This window comes from Salarias fasciatus, chromosome 12 (assembly GCF_902148845.1).
Source record: "Salarias fasciatus chromosome 12, fSalaFa1.1, whole genome shotgun sequence".
Lineage (NCBI taxonomy): Eukaryota > Metazoa > Chordata > Actinopteri > Blenniiformes > Blenniidae > Salarias > Salarias fasciatus.
The window spans coordinates 29,758,723-29,778,537 of record NC_043756.1 but is presented as its reverse complement, the minus strand read 5'-3'; the positions used below and the strand labels follow the sequence as shown (position 1 = coordinate 29,778,537).

The window sequence follows — 19,815 nt, the reverse complement described above, 5'->3', positions numbered from 1 at the left end:
TCTTCATCCTTTTCCTTCAGTTTAAAGTGAGACACACACACACACACACACACTAACACACACACACACACACACACACACACACACACACACACACACACGTGTGTCAGATGTGGAATCTGAGGAATGCTTGAAAAAGTGTGTGTGTGTTTGGAAGTCTCCTCCAGGCCTTGAGCTGCAGAGCCTCGCTGTCTCTGCAGCTTCAACGAGCAGAGCCGAGGCGGCTGTCTGGCTTCAAGGAAGCACCTGGATTTATCATTAAAACACATACACACACACACACACACACACACACACACACACACACACACACACACACACACACACACACACACACACACACACACACACACACACACGTTCCTCCACTAGATTCAGTCCTGCAGGAGCTCCATCCCAGATTGATGATTTACCAGACTATCAGAGTTGAGGCGACTGGAGCTGCTGTCATGCCGCCGTTAGTAAAGTGAAACCCTGCGAGCTGCAGAGCCGCCTTTGAGCTGGCGGCGGCGGTGGTGGTGGCGGCGGCGGCGGCGGTGGTGTGTTCCGCTTCTCTCGTAACCTCCAGCCTGAGGTCAGACTCGCACCGAGATGCGGGGGTGTGCAGAGGCTGGAAATGACTCGGATCACGTGACTAAACTCTCATTTCCTCTCTGGACAACAGCACAAGAGTAGCCTACATGTGTGTGGAAGAGGTTTCAGGCTTGTTCGTGAAAACGGACTCATTCAGTCCATCTGCATGCAAAGACGACCATATCGACCGGCCAGATCAGTGGTCATGGCATCTCAGCAGTACGTGTTAAATGCTTTGATGTGGCGAATTATAGACTTTCCTTGTGACTTGTGATTTGATGTCTGCAGCCAGTTCCATTCCGTCGGCTTCAGGAATGAATGTTCAAATACAGCAGAGACGTACCAACAGACCCCAGTCCTGCTGAGGGGGACAAACTGAGACGGTTTCATTGCAAAAATGTCCTGAAACTGCATTACAGTTTGTCCAGGTTGAATCTAGTTTGCAGTTGTGACACTACATGCAGATGTTCACTCAAGACTGTAACTTAAACTCTAAAATGTCATAAGGACATTTAGCCTTCAATGCAGTGGGAGTGTTAATGATGCTGAGTTGAATGTAGAATATATGATAGATGGATCAATAGTGAAACTGGACAATTGGCGCATCAGTTGATTTGTTTTCGTTGTAGTAAAGTCAAGTGCGAGCTTTATTGTAGGTATATCAGCAGAAATGTACAAGAGGACATCAGCTGTAACATCTCAAATCTGTGATATTTGATTTTGAATGAGTGTTTTTCAGAAGAGTTTCCATTTGACGAGTTTGATTTTATATTTGAAAGATACTTTCAATTGATGCTCCATTTACAACACTTAAACGTTGGTTGTGAAGTGTTGCAAACAGGGTCTGAGTTTGTTTTCGACACATCTGATTGTTTGAGCTGAAGCCTGAAGCTGGACGCCTCAAGAAGCCCATGGTTCGTACCAGTGGAGGGGGCGGGGCTTATGGACTCAGCCGGACATTTCTATTGACTACAGAATCGTTATGTTCAATCACGGGATATCTGAACCTGAATAAATCCGTATTTTAGGGCACAGAAGAGAGAAGTAAATGAATTGTGCGTAGAAGTGAAGTGCTGGATTTCTTTCATTCGGACATGTGGATGGATGTGGGTCGGTGACGGATCACCTGTTCATGCTCAGCTGTGGTTTTTGCTCTCTGGAGGGTTTTTCAGAGTTTCATTTTGCATATTATTTTGGTTTTTCCTGCCTTCAGTCTTCGCTCATTAGCTGTGTCTTGACAGCAGCTGCTTTTAGAGCAACACAGTCCAAAACCTTCACAAATCACTGCAGCCAATCGCAGCTGCTGGAAAAACATGCACACACAGCCACACACTGTTTGAGTACTGCGCTCAGTGATGATGAAGCCTGGAAGTTCCAGCGAAGAACAGTCATATCTGATCTCAAATTTAATATCCGGATACCATCACGATGACCGGAGAGTTGAAAATACTCAATCCTTCATTTGGAAGCCACTGATTTAGCCTCCTGTTTCAGTTGAAATACAGGTTCAGCTTGAAGTGTTGGTTGACATGAGTTTCACTTCCTCTTGTCATTTGATTACTTTGTGATGCAACTTCACCAGAAACTGCTGATAGAGGTTTACCTCATGAGATCACCCCCCCGACCCCACCCGGCCCTGCTGTGCCCCACACACCCCTGTGTGTGTGTGTGTGTGTGTGTGTGTTGTTTCCTCAGCAGCAGGTATTTCCTCTACCTGGGACAGAATTTAAACGAGGCTCTGTGAGCAGAGACGACACACCTCAACAGCCTCGCTCCGTCCAGCTGATCGGTGGGGGGGGGGGGGGGGGGGGGGGGCGTGCATGTTAGGATTTCCTGTTTCCTGGCCCCTCACCCACTGACCGAGCGTGCATGGCTGCATGAGTTGGCTCTTTGTGAACGTGGGCTGTTAGAAGCGTGTTTGTGAGGAAAGCTCAGCTGTAAAAACCGGAGCCCAGAAAACTGACGCGGAGCCGTTTGTTTCTTTGTTCCCCTGCAGCGGTTTTTGTTCTGAGCAGCAACTGTGCCAACGAACGGTGAATTGCTCTTTGTCTGATTGGAAATGATCGTCCTCCTGTCGTATATACTTGTTCAACACTAAATTAAACCTTAACTGAAACACAGTATATGCAGTGTGCTTATGAATTGTCTGTAGGGGATGAATGAAGGTATTTGAATTGAAGAGCATGCATGACCCCCAGCGGACTGGCTGGATATAGATGAACCGTATGAGATCGATCTGCAATATGCATTTTAAAATGCTGGAGATCACTGAGTAGTGGTTCTCGGATCATATCGGATGGTACGCAGTCGGAGCAAAATGAATAATGCTGCATCCGATAGTCACAGATGATTTTGTAATGGCACATGTGGCCATTCACCTGGACTTTTATACAGTTTTGTGCGTGTATCCACATGGAATTTAATCTGGAAACACCTTTTTTATGAGATCAATCTGCCCACTGTCCCCGACCGAATTGAAGAATAGAACGCTGTCTTTAATGAACAGCCTCTATCCTTGGTTTTATGTGACCAAACACACTTTATACAGAGTCGGTCGGAGTTATGGGAGGCTAGCTGTTGCTCCTGCAGTAACTACTGAACAAGCTCTGGTTAAAAGCTATTTACATATATTCCACTGTTAGCTTGAGCTTTTCTGAGCTTCACTGCAATATCAAACATTGAAATGTTTCCAGTGTAAGATTTTTCCAGACTTGGTATGTTTGGTGTGATTGAATATTTAAATGTTATTTGTGTGACGTTTCTTCTCCGAGGACTGCGACGGCTGCGTTTCCAGATTTCTTGTCGTTTTGACTGATTCATAGGAACTTGTGAGCTTTCAGCTGGTAGAAATGTGGCTGAGTTGCTGTTAGAACGGCATGTTTTGAGAGGTTTTTACAGTTCTGATGCATCAAATTGGACCACGGAAATATTTCCACTTTGTTTCCTTGAGCAATCCATTTTCAAACCTGTGAACAAAGCAGTCTCTTTTGAAATCTTTGGTCTCGTCGTTGGACCCACAGTTAAATCACACGTTTGTTGGTGATGGCTGAGATCTTCTTTGGAGGCTTTCGTAGCCGTTTCAGATTGAATCAGGCTGTGTTATCTGAAGAGGCCTGTTGTCTTAACTTGAGGCACTTGAGGGGATCTTGCAGGTATCAGTGGTGTGTCTGACCCTGGTGACCGGGCGGTTTCTGAGCCATGGCCGGTCCTGACGCACAGCATTAAACTTTCCATTAAACATGAGCGTAAAGTGTTTGAATCTTCTGTTCTGCCTTTTAGTCAACCCGCTAAACACATTTGAGCCAACGTGAATACATTCTGGATCCTTCCTCGAGCTCTCTGCTGGGCTCTGATGGGAACACGGTCTAAATTTATGAGTCAGCCTGTGTGGGTCTATCTCAGAGGAATGTTTTTGTTAAGGCACTGTGGAGAAAGAAAGGGGGCGGGGGCAGGAGGGGGTTTCTCCTAAATGGCAGCCCGGTCTGGACTCTGTGATCCAGTCCCGCTGAAAGCGTGGGCCTGACGTCAGCGATAAGGGCCACCAGAAGGCCTCGTTGGGGAGGTTAGATTAGCGCGGCAATGGAAGCGGACTGGGGAGCGTGATGAGAGGCGGCGGGCTGCCTCAGCACCGCTGAGGGCCCCCCGACAATTAGCCCGCTGCACAACACCGAGTCAGCTCCCTGCTCCACTCCTGCCAGCTCCACGCACCGCATGTTCGCCAGCGTGCCTAACGAAAACAAGATTATGTGAGGAATGTGACCCTGGTGTTTCAGAGGCCGAGCCGCTGAAGGCTGCAGACCTTCCTTCGCCGATATCTTAAGAGTGGCTCGTCGTGGAACTGCTGGAGGATGATGAGACGAATCGGCAGCTTCATGGCTCCAAGTCGACGTGACTGGAGATTATTTCCACTTTGTTGAGGAGAAAACATGATTGGTGATACTTGGGACAGATTACTGGACGCAAAGTGGCAACGACACTGAAACACATATAAAAACACAATATTACAAGTTACTTCTTTTAGAAAGTACTGTAAATTACTTGACTAGTTACCGAAAATAAAAAGGAAAGAGTTACTTTGTCAAGTTCCTGTCAGCGCCGTGTGAGTCAATTTGTGGAAGATGCTCTATGATCTGGACTTTAGCGGTCATTGCACACTTCTTTGCTGTTCAAGTTTAAACAAGTATGTCATGAGAAACTGAAGCTGACTGGACACGGTTTGTTGACTTGTTTTTAGTCATTTTTCTTGGTTTTTGTTCTTAGTTTCTGAAATACAGATTGAAAATTCATGTGGTTGATGGGATTCATGTGCCACAGCTTGTTTGAGGGCCAAGAGAAAGAGCACTGTTATTTAGAAGAACAAATCGCATCTGTTATGCAAATTGTATTTTTTTATTGCATATTTGATTATCATGCAACCCGAGTCGCTGTAATGTTGCTATTTATGACAAACGCAGCTGAAACAGTTAGACAATCATTGAAAATTCATATTAGTCTCATCATTGTGCTCTCAGTGTTTAAATCACATAAGGTGAATTTTTTTTTTTGTGGTTTGGTTTTAAAGTTTTACTCTGTGCGAGTTGGCAGATTTACATTGCTTTGAGACATTTATTTGACACATTTGTCTTGCGGTACCTTTAATCTCAGTGAAAGGGAGATGGACCCCCGCCCCGATGGTGAAAGAATAACACGGATATAGACTAGGGGCCATTGAAACTTCTCCATGAACACAATCACTGATCTTATGGTCACTTTGCTGTTAGAGAAAGAGATAATAAAAGTGACCGCCAGTGCTTTACGATGCAGTAAAACCTCCATCTGTAAGACTCCATCTTCCCCCTCAATGCTTGGGTTTGTTTGTGAGCGGGAGGCGACTGGAATACATCACCTCAACATCTGAATGGAGCCTTCGAGACCAGAGTGGTCGAATCTGCTCGGGCCCTTGACTGATGGACGACAGAGACTCAAAGACACAATGAAGACGACTTCACAGATAATCTTACATCCCAATAAAGGAGCTCTTTAAATCTAGTCTGTTTCCACCACATGAACTCCAGCCAGAGGAGACCAACTCTGTGTTTCCCAACCACTGAGGGTCATCTTTGGAAAATACAATATTGTTTTGGGAGGAATTTTTTTATTCCACTCTGTCTCGATATTAACAGTGATGGCCTCCAGAGTGTCATGACTCCCAGAGACTCATGGAAACAGACAGCATACATTAAACTGAGGGTGAAGGACTTGCTGGGGCTTCAGAACATCAAAAAAAGACCATGAAAAGTTCCCCAGACGTTTCTGTGCTGGAGGACCTTCTGCCTCCCGTCGGAACTGTCAAACTGGTTTGTGGAGCGTTTCGGGGTTAAAAAGCAAACAAACATCACCTCCATTGTGTGGGCTGAGGCGTTCCTCTGGTTTGGCTGTTAAAATCTGCCTCATCAGGGATGTCATCCCGGTCAGGAAGCAAACGGTGGGTGGAAACTGAAGAGTCTGCTGACGTGTTCTGATGATCCTGGACAGTCGGCTGAGGGCAGAGTCATCGCGGGAGAGACTCTCCTGCTGTCGTCAGTTGTTTGAAAGAGCGCTGTCCTCTAAGGCGGTCTGCTCATCATGTGTTTAACATGAGTGGGATCTGAGAACACGGCATGTCGACAGTAGTGACTTTCACTGAGAGGAAGCCGCTGAGGCTCCTCACAGGGAGGACAGACGAGCGCCAGGTCCAGCCCAGGAGTTTCTGAAGGCCGATTGTCCTCACAGATATTTGGCTGGTTTGGATGCAGAGTTTTGAAGCGGTTTTAAAGTTCAGGTTTTAATGGCAGAGTGGAAGAAGTTGGTTGTATTGAAGTCATACCGGCCGGCTGCTGTGGTTTCACCGCTTTAACTCGGTATCATGTGGAGCGTCGTGTTCTGTGACTAAGAGGAGTGTCAGAGACGTACAGATGATGGCATTGTTATCGTGTGATGCACTCGGCTGTGACTCCTTCTGGTTCCTCTCCTTGAGGCTGCTGAGCCTCCCCCTCACCCCCTCAGTCCCAGTTAAGTCGGAACTTAAGGCTTATTTATGCTCTATGGATTCAAACTGTGCAAACCTCGAGTTTCCTTAAAGTTGCAGTGCAGTTTCCTGTTAAACAAACTGAACAAGATTAGAGTTATAACCAAAGACAAATACATTTGATTTAAGTTTCTCATTAAACTGTGCTTAAGAAATATAATAGTACAAGTGGAACGAGTAGTGTTTCTTCTTCTTGCAAGCAGAATCTGTCTGGAACTCACTTGATGTCGAACTGCAAAGTTTGTAGCTCTGTTGCCTCTCTCTGCACATTGGGCTCCATGGTGGCTCACAGATGAAAATATGATCAAATACACTGATGTTGCTAATGCAATTAGCAGAAGTCATTGCTGGAGGACTGCAGCAGACAGCACAGCGTTGACATGGCGACAGCTCAGTGTGGACATGTTGCTTTCTGTTGCAGAGCAACATGCAAGACAAGTGGGCAAAATAAGGGGTGGAGAATAGCCTCCGGAACAGATTTTGACTGTACTTCTGTAAAGCCGATGTGTTGGAGTGAGCGTTTGGTTAACCCTCGAACAGAGGGAGAAGAAAAGTCAGTGATGGTTCCCATGGCGACACCAGGTGGTGCTGAGGGGTTGAGAGGGAGCTGCAACAGAGGGATTTAGGGGTTTTTATTGAAAACACCTTCCACCTCTTTAAGCATCTGACTGGAAATGGATCAGTTTCACGATATCTGGTTGTGGCTTCAAACCTGGCGTCCTGTGTAGTTCGGTGACGACTGTCACAATCGTGCCACCACCAAACCCCCAGTGAGTTTCAGGTGACGTTCTTTCACATTTGTTGACACCAGGAAAAAACTTTGCAAAATCTGTTTACAGTCTGTAGAAGCCTTAATCTCAACACCTGCCACTGAATGTCGTGGCGGTTCTGCAGGATTGATTCCTATTGTAGCTGGAAGCTTCCAGGAGACGAACTGAAATACTGTCTTGAACACAATTTTCTTACTTTGCCTACTGAACCCCCACCCCCCCACCCCCAGTTAATCATTTTTTTTTTCCATTCGTGTCACCTAATTTAAGATAGTAAGTGTCTGAATCACTTCATGGGTGCGTCAGTTAACTGCAAAAAAAGAAACCTAATTATACGGCTTTCAGGAGACATCTGTACTCTCTCCCCTTCTTCAAACTGGTTCCTTCCTTGCTTAAACTCCTGGTTATTATGTCTCGTACGTTGTTCTCACAGAACGAGAGAGTCCACTCAGTTTGTGTTGAGAGTTGTGACATTAGTGATCTTACTGTATTTCAAAATAAAGTACTTCTGCAGTCTGAACGGATACATTTCTCAGTTGGTTCATTTTGGATTGTTCTTCGTTTCTGAGGTTTGATTTAAATGTTAAACTGCATTATTGTTCCTTTAGGACGTGAAAACATCCTGTGGTTCATAATGGGTGGGAATAAAAACTGTTGCTGAACTTTCTCTTGGCGTCCCGCCCCTTCCGCCATCTTTCATTCTTACGTGCGGGCCGCATTCCTTCAGAGGCTTCCTGTCCAGAGGACCAGCTAGCAAAGAACAATTCCCTTCCTATCAGGAGCATTGTTCTCCTGCTGCGGTGAGGACACCCAACCTGATGGCATGCTAACCCACTGGGGGGGGGGCTTGGGGGGGGGGCTCATGAGTTTGTTCTTGTTCTTCTGCACGTGAGTTCTCACCTCCATATATGGAACACAAATAAAGGAAGTAATATAATTCATCACTGAATACATGTTTTAAGGTGCTTTTCAAGTAAATCTGCAAACAATAGAGACACGTTGTCGAGTAAAAAAAAAATAACTTGATGTTAAACCTTTAACATTAACTGTAATTTTTGATTCATGGTATTAGACAGAAGTGGAGCTCTTCATTAAGGAAACCAATAATGTTTTAGGTGGGAATTTGTTTTGAGGTTGAAGTATAAATGAAGGTTTGGTTTGTGTTGATCAAGTTTGGGAATTAATTTGTAAATACTATTCTGTAATCTGGACACCAAGCGGGTCTTATGATTCTGCATCCGACATGTTTAGCTGTTTACGGTGGATGTTCATCAGACAGTGGATATATCCGAGGTTAGCGCGGCGGCTGCTGCGTAGCTAACTCACCTCTGCCTGGGCGAGCGGCCGTGCTCTCTGGCTGCTCCACATGTTGACTGACGACAAGGCGGAAGCTCGAAGTCTATTGGCTGACGCTGACCGGTGCTTTTTCAGATAACATGGGGGTCTATGAGATGAAGGCGGGGCTCATAAATAAATTTTTATATTGCTTTATGCTAATATTATATTGTAGTATCGAACCAGACTGACACATTTAAGCTCTGTTGAAAAATGATACATACATTGGAAATGAACGGAAACTCCGGACACGAGCTTTAATGCAACGATTACCAGCATCAGGTATGACTTTGTCTCTGTGTGTCCTCAGTAACTGTTAGGACTTTACACACTTAAATCCAGGAAGAAATACACAATCAGAGGCTGCAAAGTGGATTTTAAGGGTAGCGACTCCCACTGACAGGCTGTCAAAGTTTATTTCAATCACCAGCGTTTAAACTGCGAAGTTAAAAGGCAACTCTGGTTTTTTGACACCTGGACCTTATTTCTAGGTGTGTACATGCTCATATACTCACTCAGACAAACATCAAAAATAACAAAACAAAATAACTTCTGAAGGACTCTGAGCTGCACAATGTTAGTCTGAGTGAGTATATGAGCATGACACACCTAGAAATAAGGTCCAGGTGTCAAAAAAACCGAAGTTGCCCTTTAAGTGTTTCACCTGCAGGTAACCAGCCTCTCTGTCATGTCTCCACTCAGTTCATCACTAATAATAATAATAATGATAATAGATTTTATTTATAATGCACTTTACATTTCAATGAAATCTCAAAGTGCTACAGCAGTACAGAGTTAAAACAACAGCAACAAATAAGAGTTTAAAATGCAATACAAAAATCAAAACAATGTCGTTGAAAGACTTCTAATAGGCCTCAGTGTTTGGACGTTCTGCTAATGGCTTCACCAGAGAACTTAATGGCATACTTGTAAGTTCCAAAAAAAAAGAGGTGTCCACAATGCAAAGCAGATGGATTAAAATGGGTCATCGTCTCCCTTCCTCCAGCTGCAGAAACGCCAAATACAGATGGATCAGTTTGTAACAAACAGAATGTAAACCAGTTAAACTCACACAAAGGTTTCAGTATTGAAAGGCTTTGGAATTCGTCTCAGGGTAATGTGTTTCAGATGTATTCAGTCCTGAGAAGCATCAGTCAAGATGGCACAAGGTTAAGATTGTTCTTTAAATTGCCCAACTTTTCTGTAGACATTGCAGAATCAGAGAACTTTTCATGAAGTCTTTGTAAAGAAAAGACTTTGGAGGAGCACTTCTTGTTAAATGACATTTAGCTGGTCGGGTCCAGTGGCAGCCAAACTTGCTGTACGAGGATCTAAGAATTAAATGAATTTGGTGCCCTTGCTCTAAAGTAAATGTGTGAAACACACAACCCACCGATTGAATAACTGCACATGTTCAGTAATCGTAACAGTATGATGCAACGACTGAACGGCGTTCCTAAAACAAGATGAGAACAGTCATTATTTTTTTTACAGAATTACATTTGGAGGAACTTCAGCCCATCTCATCAAGTGTAATGAATTGGGAGTTGTGGTTGTTATTGTCATGTTAGTGGATCTGGGTCAACTTGTTGAAACGTGGCCGCTGAGTGAGTTTGACTCAGAGTTCTGAAGGGAAGTCTCTCCAGCGCTGTGTGTCTGAATGCGGTGTGTTGCTTTACCCATAATTTCGTCCTAATTATTGCTAAATTCCAGCTGGAGCGCCACAGGCTTTTCCCACTTTTTCCCTCCTCCAGTCTGGTTTGGATCCAGTTGGAACCACAACGAGCCGTCCGTTCCCCAGATTCCTCTTTAACCAACGCTCGGCTCGAATCCTGAAGCGTTGGTGTCCCCAGGCATCAGTCTGCTGGAAACACGGGAATCTTTTTGATAGTTTTTTCAAAATCTTCTTAGACACTGTATATTTCTTTGTTTCTGAAGAAACTCATCCGTTGAAAACTTAGTCCGTTTGAGGGTGCACATGTCCAAACTTTGCTTGACCCTGTCATTTCCCCTCATCTCCTGCAGATAAACAGCCCTTCTGCTTTAAATGCTGTATAGACACCACTGACCCTGAGTGGAGTTTAAAAGCAGATATTTACACTTCTTTTAGTAGTTTATATGCAGAAAGTGTCAGTTCTGCACTGATGTGTAAACAAACACACCAACAAATCAGTTTTTTTATTCAGAGATTTGACGTCTGAAGGCTGAACCGAGCTTGTGCAAATAGCACTGTGAGGACTCATTGTTAAAACAGATAAAGGGAGAGTGTGACACCTCACATTTTGATAGTGTTTGACTTTCACTTCAGCATTCCCCATGTGAATAACTGTCTGCCTGAAATACAAGCCTCAGACTGTTCCAATAGAACAACAGGAGGGATGTTCATCAATGAAACTTTCAACGGAAGAAGCAGCATTTTTCAACCAGAACTTTTTTTCTTGTCTGAATGCACGTTTAATGACTGACATTGTGTTTAGTTAAACAGTGGTTGAAAAGCACTACATAAGTACAATCTATCTATCTTTAATTGTACTGATAACCTTAGCTGGAGGCCTCCTACCGGTACTTTTTCAAAACCAAGACATCAGCATTTCTTAGATGTTATGTTGTTGTGCAGGTATGACAGGATGAGTGTAGAGGATGCAAGGATGGATTTGAATGAAATATATGGTTAGACTGACGGATAGAAAGAGGGGTTGAATGAATTTGAAATGGAAAGATAGGATGGTTGGAGAGGAATGGTCCCAAAGTGGAATCAGATCAAAGGAATGTGGTAATTTGTCACAGAAGACGGTTCGGCCCTTATCTGACCATCATATCAGGCTTTTCTCGTGACTTGACTCACTTGAAGCTTTGAGATGCCGTCTTCATTAATGGATGAACAAAAAAAGATGACAGGATTGATAAAGAATATGGAGAGAGATTTAATGAACAGACGAGTGGAATGGATGGATGGATGAACATAAAGTTGGATGGTGGAAGATTGATTCAGAGATGTTTGACAAAGCAATGGCGCTCTGTTGGTTCTTAAATCTTCAGAAAAACACTTTCAGACTCTCACAACTGTGTCTGCAGATTATTAAAGCGTTAAAAGCATACATTAATCATCCTGTGAGCAGTGGAGATGTTATTTATAGCATCAGGCCCAGCCAGATTCCAGATTCTTGAAACTTCTTGAACTTTGTGTTTGTGTTGCAGCTCGAACCGCGGAGGTGATGGGGGAATTCGGGCGGCTGTACGAGCGGCACTACTCACTGGCTCTCTTCAACAAAGTGCGCTTTGACATAGAAGGAGGAGGCGGTCCGCAGCCGCAGCTGCTGCACCGAAAGGTAAAGTAAAAAAACACAGTTTTCAAGTGAAAATAGAAAACTTTCGTTGTGTTTTAGGGGTCTGTTCCTCTTCTTTATTCTCCCAGTCGGAGCTGAAATGTTTCCTTTTCAACAGGTTCCTCTGGAGAACAAGTCCATCTTCTCCGGCACCCTCTTCCAGTTCCTAGAGGAGAACAAGAAGTTGAGGAACCGCTTCGTCTTCATCCCGGACTCCTACAACATCAACTACTATGAAAACAAATCGGTGAGGAATAACTGCTGGGACAGCTCAGCCCATTAAGGGATTGATTCCTGGTGTGCTAGCTGAGAGCATGGCTGTGCACCAGTGGGCAGAGCGAGTTGACTTACAATCCAACAGCTGATGGTTCGATCACCCAGCTTGTCCAGTCAGTCAGTTAAATGTTGTTAATCACCACTGGTGCGTGAAAGGGTGAATGTGATGTATTGTGTAAAATACTCGATCAGAGTAAAATGATTTATCTTTTAAATCATGCTTTCTCCCTTCTTTACCATCAGGCCCATGACAGAAACCTCCAACCCAAAGGAACCATCAACTGTGCTGGCTACAAAGTGCTGACGTCTGTTGATCAATACGTGGATCTGATCAGCAGCACCTTACCTGGTGAGAGGCGGGGTGTGGGACCCTTTCTTTGATAAGATCCCATTGACACTGCAGCATTATGAAAGCATTTCCATGAAAATAGCAGAAATGCTAAGTAGTAAGCAGGTAAGGGCAGAAGTTGCCGCTGTTTCTTGTATTTGTAATGAAGTCACAATACGCTGCAAACTTTAACAATGGTGAGTACGTATAAATGGACAGAGCACCAAGTTTGAACACTGGTCCGTTGTTCCATTAACGTTGCTGTGTAACCAGACCCTGAAAAAGCTACGGAAATTGTCCATTCTCACTCGAAAATGAAAACTCGGCAGGAAATGTTAAAATTTAATGGAGAAATTAGTCAGAATTGTGTGACTGCAGGTGAATTTATCTTGGAAAGCAGATCTGAATGGGCCGTCCATGCCTCTCTCCACTCAGTGTTTCAGCTACTGTAAGTGTTTGCAGGCTTCTACTCGCTGAATGTCAGCCGTAATCCTCCGTACGTGAGAGTGTGTAGGGTTGTGTTTGAACCTGTCACGAGGTGTTTCGGGCTCCTCTTTGTGTAAAATGTGAGTGCCTGACCCTCCCAGTAAAAGACACAACTAAATCCAGAACTGATGAGTCAACAGTGGCAGGGACAATGAGGACTAAAAGAAATCAATAAATCCAGTTTTATCATTAGAGTCAAATAATTTTAGATGTAAGGAATGTAAATATATTTATTTAGGCCTTAAATTAAGCTCACTGCTGTGTTTTCCTCCTACCCAGGTTTGAAAGCCAAAGGGGGAAGCTCTCCCTTTCAGAAGGTGGTCGTCCCCCACCCTCTGATCCTGTGGCACCCGTTCGCCCGGCACTACTTCTTCGCCCTGTCGTCGGAGAAGGAGCAGCAGAAATGGCAGGCCGTCCTCCAGGACTGCGTCAGACACGCCAACGACGGTGAGTGCTGCTGGACTTTGGCTTTCAGCTGAGCAGACACTTCTGCCATGCTGGCAGCTTTTCTGAACAGGTCTGGGTTCCCTCCTGATGCTGACCTGGAAAATGCTACTCAGGTCTTTAGCAATGACGCAAGCTAATCTTGAGGATACACCGTTTCAAGTCGCTGTCCTGAGAACCGAATCTGTAGTATTCCCCCTCCCAGCCCAGTTTCTGGGGCAGAATTGTCATGTAAATGTCGTTTTGAGTAGTGGCTTCACCTGGCTGCAGGCTGATGGGAGTGGTTCAACAGTTTCCCCACAATTATCTGCAGTGAAGCCACATGTTTGCGGCTGCAGCACATTGGGCAATTTGCTGTGTTTATTTGCCCCGCCCCACTGCAGGGTCACATTATGGAGGCGTATCATGACATGGAGCATCTTGTACGTGTAGAATTGTGAAGTATGTCCTGGTGATGCAACACTTGGTGCGAATTGGCGAGTCTCGTCTTGTTGTACAAGCTCTGAGTGGTTGTGTCACATGGAGAGTTTTTCTCATTCTTTAGATTTCATTACTTTGTCTTCATTCAGCTTCTCCCCTCTCTGACATACTTCTACATAGTCTATTGTCTGATGATTATTTTTAGCACTTTAAGAATGGATTGATTGATTAGAGGTCATGTTGATGTCAGATGGATTATTTTGTCTGAGAAATATCTAAAAGAAACAAAGACTTATTTTTTTCAACGGCTGTTTCTCTGGACTTATTGGACGAACTGATTACATTTTTGTGCCGTTTCTCTGAAAACAGACTTCGTCTTTATACCTAAAACTTTTCCTAACTGAAAATGCAGAAATGTAGGTTCTTCACCTGAAGCGTCGTGGAAACAGCGTCTGAGTTGTGAAACAGATGGAACTCGGATGAGACGGATGACAGCAGCTTCGTCGGAACATCACGTCTGCCGTTCGTTTTCTGTAGCAGAGCTTTTCTCACCCCACAGGTGCTGTAGGATGTCCTCTACGCCCACGCTCACATTTACAAATGTGCATTCAGTCCAGGGGTCTAACGATTAACGGGTTTCCATGTTTTCATATCAGGTTTATAGAATACAACTGTTTTGTTCTTGCTGTAACTGTAGGTTACATACATTGATCGCCTGTAATGTTACGACCACATTCGGGTGAAGAGAGGCACTGATGGCTCCTGTTGGTGCCAGTCAAACATTTTGAACTAATTGAGACGTCTGTATATCTGTGAATTGACCGTCCTTCCTCTCCACAAAGTATCTTACTGGCAATAAAAGTCACCATGACTGTAATTATGGCCGTGCTAATGTTGGAGGGAACGCCATGGTTACCAGTGTAAATGGCAGGGTATTGATGGGGAGTGACCTCGGGTGGAGGACACACAGGATGGCTGGTCTTGCACGAAGACGACGGGGTGCAGGACAGTGTGAAGTAAACATGTCTGCCTCGATCCTGGTGGATAAACCAGAGTGACCTGCACAGCGTTTAGCGTGCGCTTCAGTCTTTTGTTTGGACAGGAAGTGAAGTGTGGAGCCGTGGTGCTTTCACTGCTGGAGGTTCTCCTCAAACCCGGGGCTGCATGAGTGTGTATGTTCTGTGCACAGAGCTGCACCGGTGCAGTTAACACATGGTAAGCGAGGTGTGGGCGCTCTGCTCTGCACTCTCAGCCCAGCAGTGCATTCAGGTCCTCACAGAGCGGTTTGTGTCAGGGCGTCAGGGTGGGATACAGGTCCTGGGCCGCCTTCCTGTCCCAACCACCCCCAACAACCCAATCCTCCCATGCAACATGCATCCCGTCAGCAACAAGTAAATGCATGAAACATGTTGTTTTCATGGAGTTTGGAAAAAGTCTAAGGCAAAAGTTTAATTATCTGCTGCATTCAAATACTCTCCACATAGTCGGACTTCCCATTTTCAGACATGAATTCTGTGTAAACGGGTCGATACTTCTTAAAAATTGCATTTTCACAGTCTGCAATTGATTTAACAGCTGTTTGGAGTGTTTATTGATGACGGTGAGCTTTTAATACTGCTGGTTTCCTCTCTGCTCCACCACACCTGATCATTACAGTTCACACGTGATTCAGAGCAAGGCTGTTTTGTCTCGTTTGAGAGCAGAAGTAACATTGAGGGTTGTTAGGGAAGAAAAATTCGAGTTCACGTCAGTAGAGCACAGAAACTCTGAACTCCAATGTCTTATCTGAGGCAAGTATGGCACAATAATGATAAAAATACCCAGCAGCAGGCAGAAAGCTCCCCCCCCTCTCACACACACACACACACACACACACACACACACACACACACACACACACACACTATATGGACTTTCGCTCATTTCCTGAAAAGTCACTTTAACCTCAACAACAGCCTCAAAACAAATCATGCCTTAGCTTATCTTTAAAACATGCCTTCATTCACAAGCGTAACAGTTCAGCACGCACGCACGCACGCACGCACGCACGCACGCACGCACGCACGCACGCACGCACGCACGCACGCACGCACGCACACTTTCTGTCCCCACGTGGATGGTAATCCCAAAAATGTGTGCGTAAGCACATTTAGGTCCTCTGACATTGAGGACATGTTTTGACCCCGTAAGTCTTCCCATGTTCAAGACCCACATGGAGGAAAAAGATGAAACCTTCCACACACCATTATTGTAGCCTAAATCATTTGAACTTAATCAAATCCCAACTCTTCAACTCAGATTAAAGCTATGATATACGTGCAGATGCGCATGTTCAGACTTTTCTCCACACAGATCCTAGATTTCAGTGTGAGTCCGATAATCGGAATGCAGGAGATCTGAACTCTTCTCCGAGGCCTCTGGTTTCTCACGCCGAGCGCGGCTGAGCTCACTGCTGGCACCCGGCCACACCCCGAGTGTTTGATTTCTGCTATTTTTAACTTGCCCGTGGATTCTGACACAATGTGAAAGAAATGTGGGAGATGAAAAATTTCAGATCCGTGCGAGCGAGCGTGCGTGCATGTGTGTGTGTGTGTCATACAAAAGTTTCACAATCTGCGTGGCTGTAGACACGTTGCTATAGCAGCGCACTAATACAGACTGTGAGAAAAGTACAAGTATCAGTTACTCATCAGGAAGTGTGTGTGGCATGGCGTGTGTGTGCGCCACTGATGAACAGTTGACACGTGAGGGAGCTCACATCATGAATGCTGCTCATCTTGCATCGTCATGACTGGGAGTCTGATGGATTACAGCCACCACTTACTTTGTCGCTGCAGGTGAATCATCCCTGCTGGCTAAAGTTCTCGTGTCCATGTTGACGTGTCTGTGCTGCTGTAGCATTAGCTGTGCTGTCAGCGCTGTTGGGTTCGTTAAATGTCGATTCACTGATTAAATTCATCCGAAGTTACATCAGTTAGTGAGAACAAGATTTTAGCTCAAGCATAAAGCAGCTGAGAAAAACATGTTGACAGTGCTCACAAAAAGAAGAAATCTGCTCTTCAAGCATGCTAATGCTAATCACTGCTACCGTGGATACAGGCTAATGCTAATGTTTACAGTGGAGTCTCTATCATGTTGGTTAGTTCACGATTGAGGCTCCTTCAAGAAAAGAGATGAATGGAAAAAAGAAATTGCATTTTTATACAATGGTAATGCTGACATGTAGCTACGTTAACATGGCAGAGATAACACTTTAGTTACTTTGGCATTACAGCAGAATGTAGTGGCATTGTTGTAATTATTAATACACTAATGGAAGCTACTGCCACATTCAGAGGGATATGTTTCTGTCTGGAGAACTGAGTTAGTTCAGGATTAATAAGCTGCTCCTCCTTTAGGAAACAAAACTTAAGTCAATAATACAAGTTAAACCATCGTCCTTAATGCTAATGCTGACAGTGGGTTTGTCGAGCCGGATATCAAGACATGCTAACTGATGCTTATGTGTCTTCTGCAGGTTTGTCAGAGGACCACAAAGTGCAGACGCCTGCCTTCACAGATGCTGTACGACTCTATCGCCAAGCTCAAGGGCACTACGGCACCTGGGAGATGATGTGCGGTGTGCCATCGCAGGTCAGCCCACCTCCATGGTCCAGAAAAGTTTCCAGAGATCTGACAGGCTGTGTGTGGTTGGGATGCTCCACAGACTTGGCACTGAAGATTTTATACAGTCACTTTAGGAGTTAAAGCCTGTTCCTGTGATCCTGTGACCCTGTTTCAGCTTTAAGACCAGCACAGCTCTACTCTGACTGATCCTCAACCGAATCTGAGTTCTAAATAAATATGCACATCCCATTGGTCAAACACAACTGGACAGTTTCATAGATCTACTCCACTCTAAGTTAATAAGCGGGGCCTCTGTTGTCAAAAGTAATATTAAAAACGGAATCACTTTGTTTAAAGTATTTACATCAGAAAGATCATACTCGGTGTGAGTATGTCCTCCTCACAGACATATTTCTTATTGAATCTCATTTCAACTCATGAACTCATATGTAGAGACAATTTAGTTGAATACGTTAGTATTTCAGTATCGATACTCAAAACCCAAACAGGGGACAGCCTACCCAATCCCATGGAGATACTGAATTGCCCAAAGAGGACAAAGTATCTTTATAAACCATACATTTATTGAAAAGATTCTTTTTCTATGATGTAAACATAAATAATACCTAACAACATGCTTTATGTTATGTGTGGTAGACTCTCCTTCATATTGTCAGTGTGCATGGTGTGAATGTGGAAATACTTGTAGATTTTGGTTGAGATGTTCTCAGTTTCAACATCCAGCGTGTCTGCACCACAACACCATTGCTCACTATGTGCTGGGCAACCCACACCGATTAGTCTTATTAGTCTTATTCTGGAGCGTCCTCTTCAGATTTACAAACATATTCTTCCCTTTTCATCACGTCTGATTCCTCCCAAAGTTGCATTGCAGTTGTAAAGTTGTAAATTGTAATTGCAGTTGCAGTAAAAGCAATGTATTTTTCAGACAATTTGAGCAGAATCTGAGAATGTCTTTCTCACTAAAGCATCAGTACAGTCCATTGACCTGTAGCTCTGACAATGCTCGAAAGTGCAAAATGTAAAAGCACCCTCAGCAGCATGTGTTGCGTCCTCTTACCAGGCTGTAAAAAGATGTCTGCCGCTTTGGAGGAGCTCTCACCTCCCACAGCAACTCTGTGCTTACTGGTGGTTATGTGGTTATCCAAATCTCCTGATCTCCAAAACCTTTATTTGCAGAAGACACATACTGGGTGCCAGCTTTGCAGATGCTTCCCACCAGTCACGAGTTAGAACTGAAACTCATTGCTTAGGTTGATCATGTCCAAGGAAACACATTCAGATTGTGTATTTGCTGTGAGTTGGATTCGTTCTAGTTATGCGTCCTGTGTTGTGTTGCAGATCCTGTCCAACCTGGTGATGGAGAGCCTCCTGCCGGAGCTGAGAGATCTCATATCCCCTCGACTCAAAGGCAAACTGCGTGACCGACAGAGGAACTGGATGCTGGTGAGAAGCAGAAAAAAGTATTTTATTGGATGTTGACATGTTAATCCACGAAAACCTGTCACACGGTGTTCCTCAAGGCTCTGTCCTCGGCCCCCTGGTGTTCTCTTTATACGAACACCTGCCATGTAAATCATGAACAAATTCATCATTTAGCTCATGAGCGAGGATTCTCCTTATCAATTACTTTATACACTTCAGTTTGTCCTTAGGTCCACAAATTTCTCGTGGTCCGAGTTATTTTTGCCTAAATATCTAACGTGATGCTTGTGGTTTCTGCTGTGTGCAGATTAGCGATGCGGTGTACAGCCTGGTGCACGGGCAGTGCCAGGATCAGTATGAGGCGGTGCTGCAGCGGTGCGAGGCGGCTCGCTCGTCCCTGGAGGCGTCCATACGGAAGGACATGGACCAGATCATCACCTCCAAGGAACACGTCACCAACAAGATCCGAGGTGAGTGGGACCAGCCAGTCCATCCTGCTGGTTTCTCGTTGGCTCCCCTGTGGTACAACAGATATTAGCACCAGTATTTAATGTTCAGAAGAGCATTTGGGGTCTGGAATCCAAGTGTTAATTTTAGCTTTAGCATCATGTAAAGCTGATGGAGGAACAGCAACATTAGCATGCTGTTGATGAATAGATTTAACTTTCTTTTGAAGAGCCATCTGTGTCTGCATGTTGGTTGATCATCTCGGTAACGTCCGTTAAAGGAAACAGTAATTTGTAAGTGGTAATTTTCAGT

General features: G+C 44.6%; 1 protein-coding gene across 1 annotated transcript in view; it reads left to right on the top strand.

The window, feature by feature from the left end:
• The window catches only part of LOC115398257 (niban-like protein 1), a 31,699-nt gene that overhangs the window by 2,541 nt on the left and 9,343 nt on the right, over window positions 1-19,815 (top strand). The window contains exons 2-8 of the mRNA XM_030104938.1: window positions 11,923-12,053; window positions 12,169-12,297; window positions 12,570-12,675; window positions 13,420-13,587; window positions 17,522-17,637; window positions 18,973-19,077; window positions 19,364-19,526. Coding sequence (XP_029960798.1) covers window positions 11,923-12,053; window positions 12,169-12,297; window positions 12,570-12,675; window positions 13,420-13,587; window positions 17,522-17,637; window positions 18,973-19,077; window positions 19,364-19,526 — 918 coding nt within the window. The remainder of the gene's footprint in view (window positions 1-11,922; window positions 12,054-12,168; window positions 12,298-12,569; window positions 12,676-13,419; window positions 13,588-17,521; window positions 17,638-18,972; window positions 19,078-19,363; window positions 19,527-19,815) is intronic.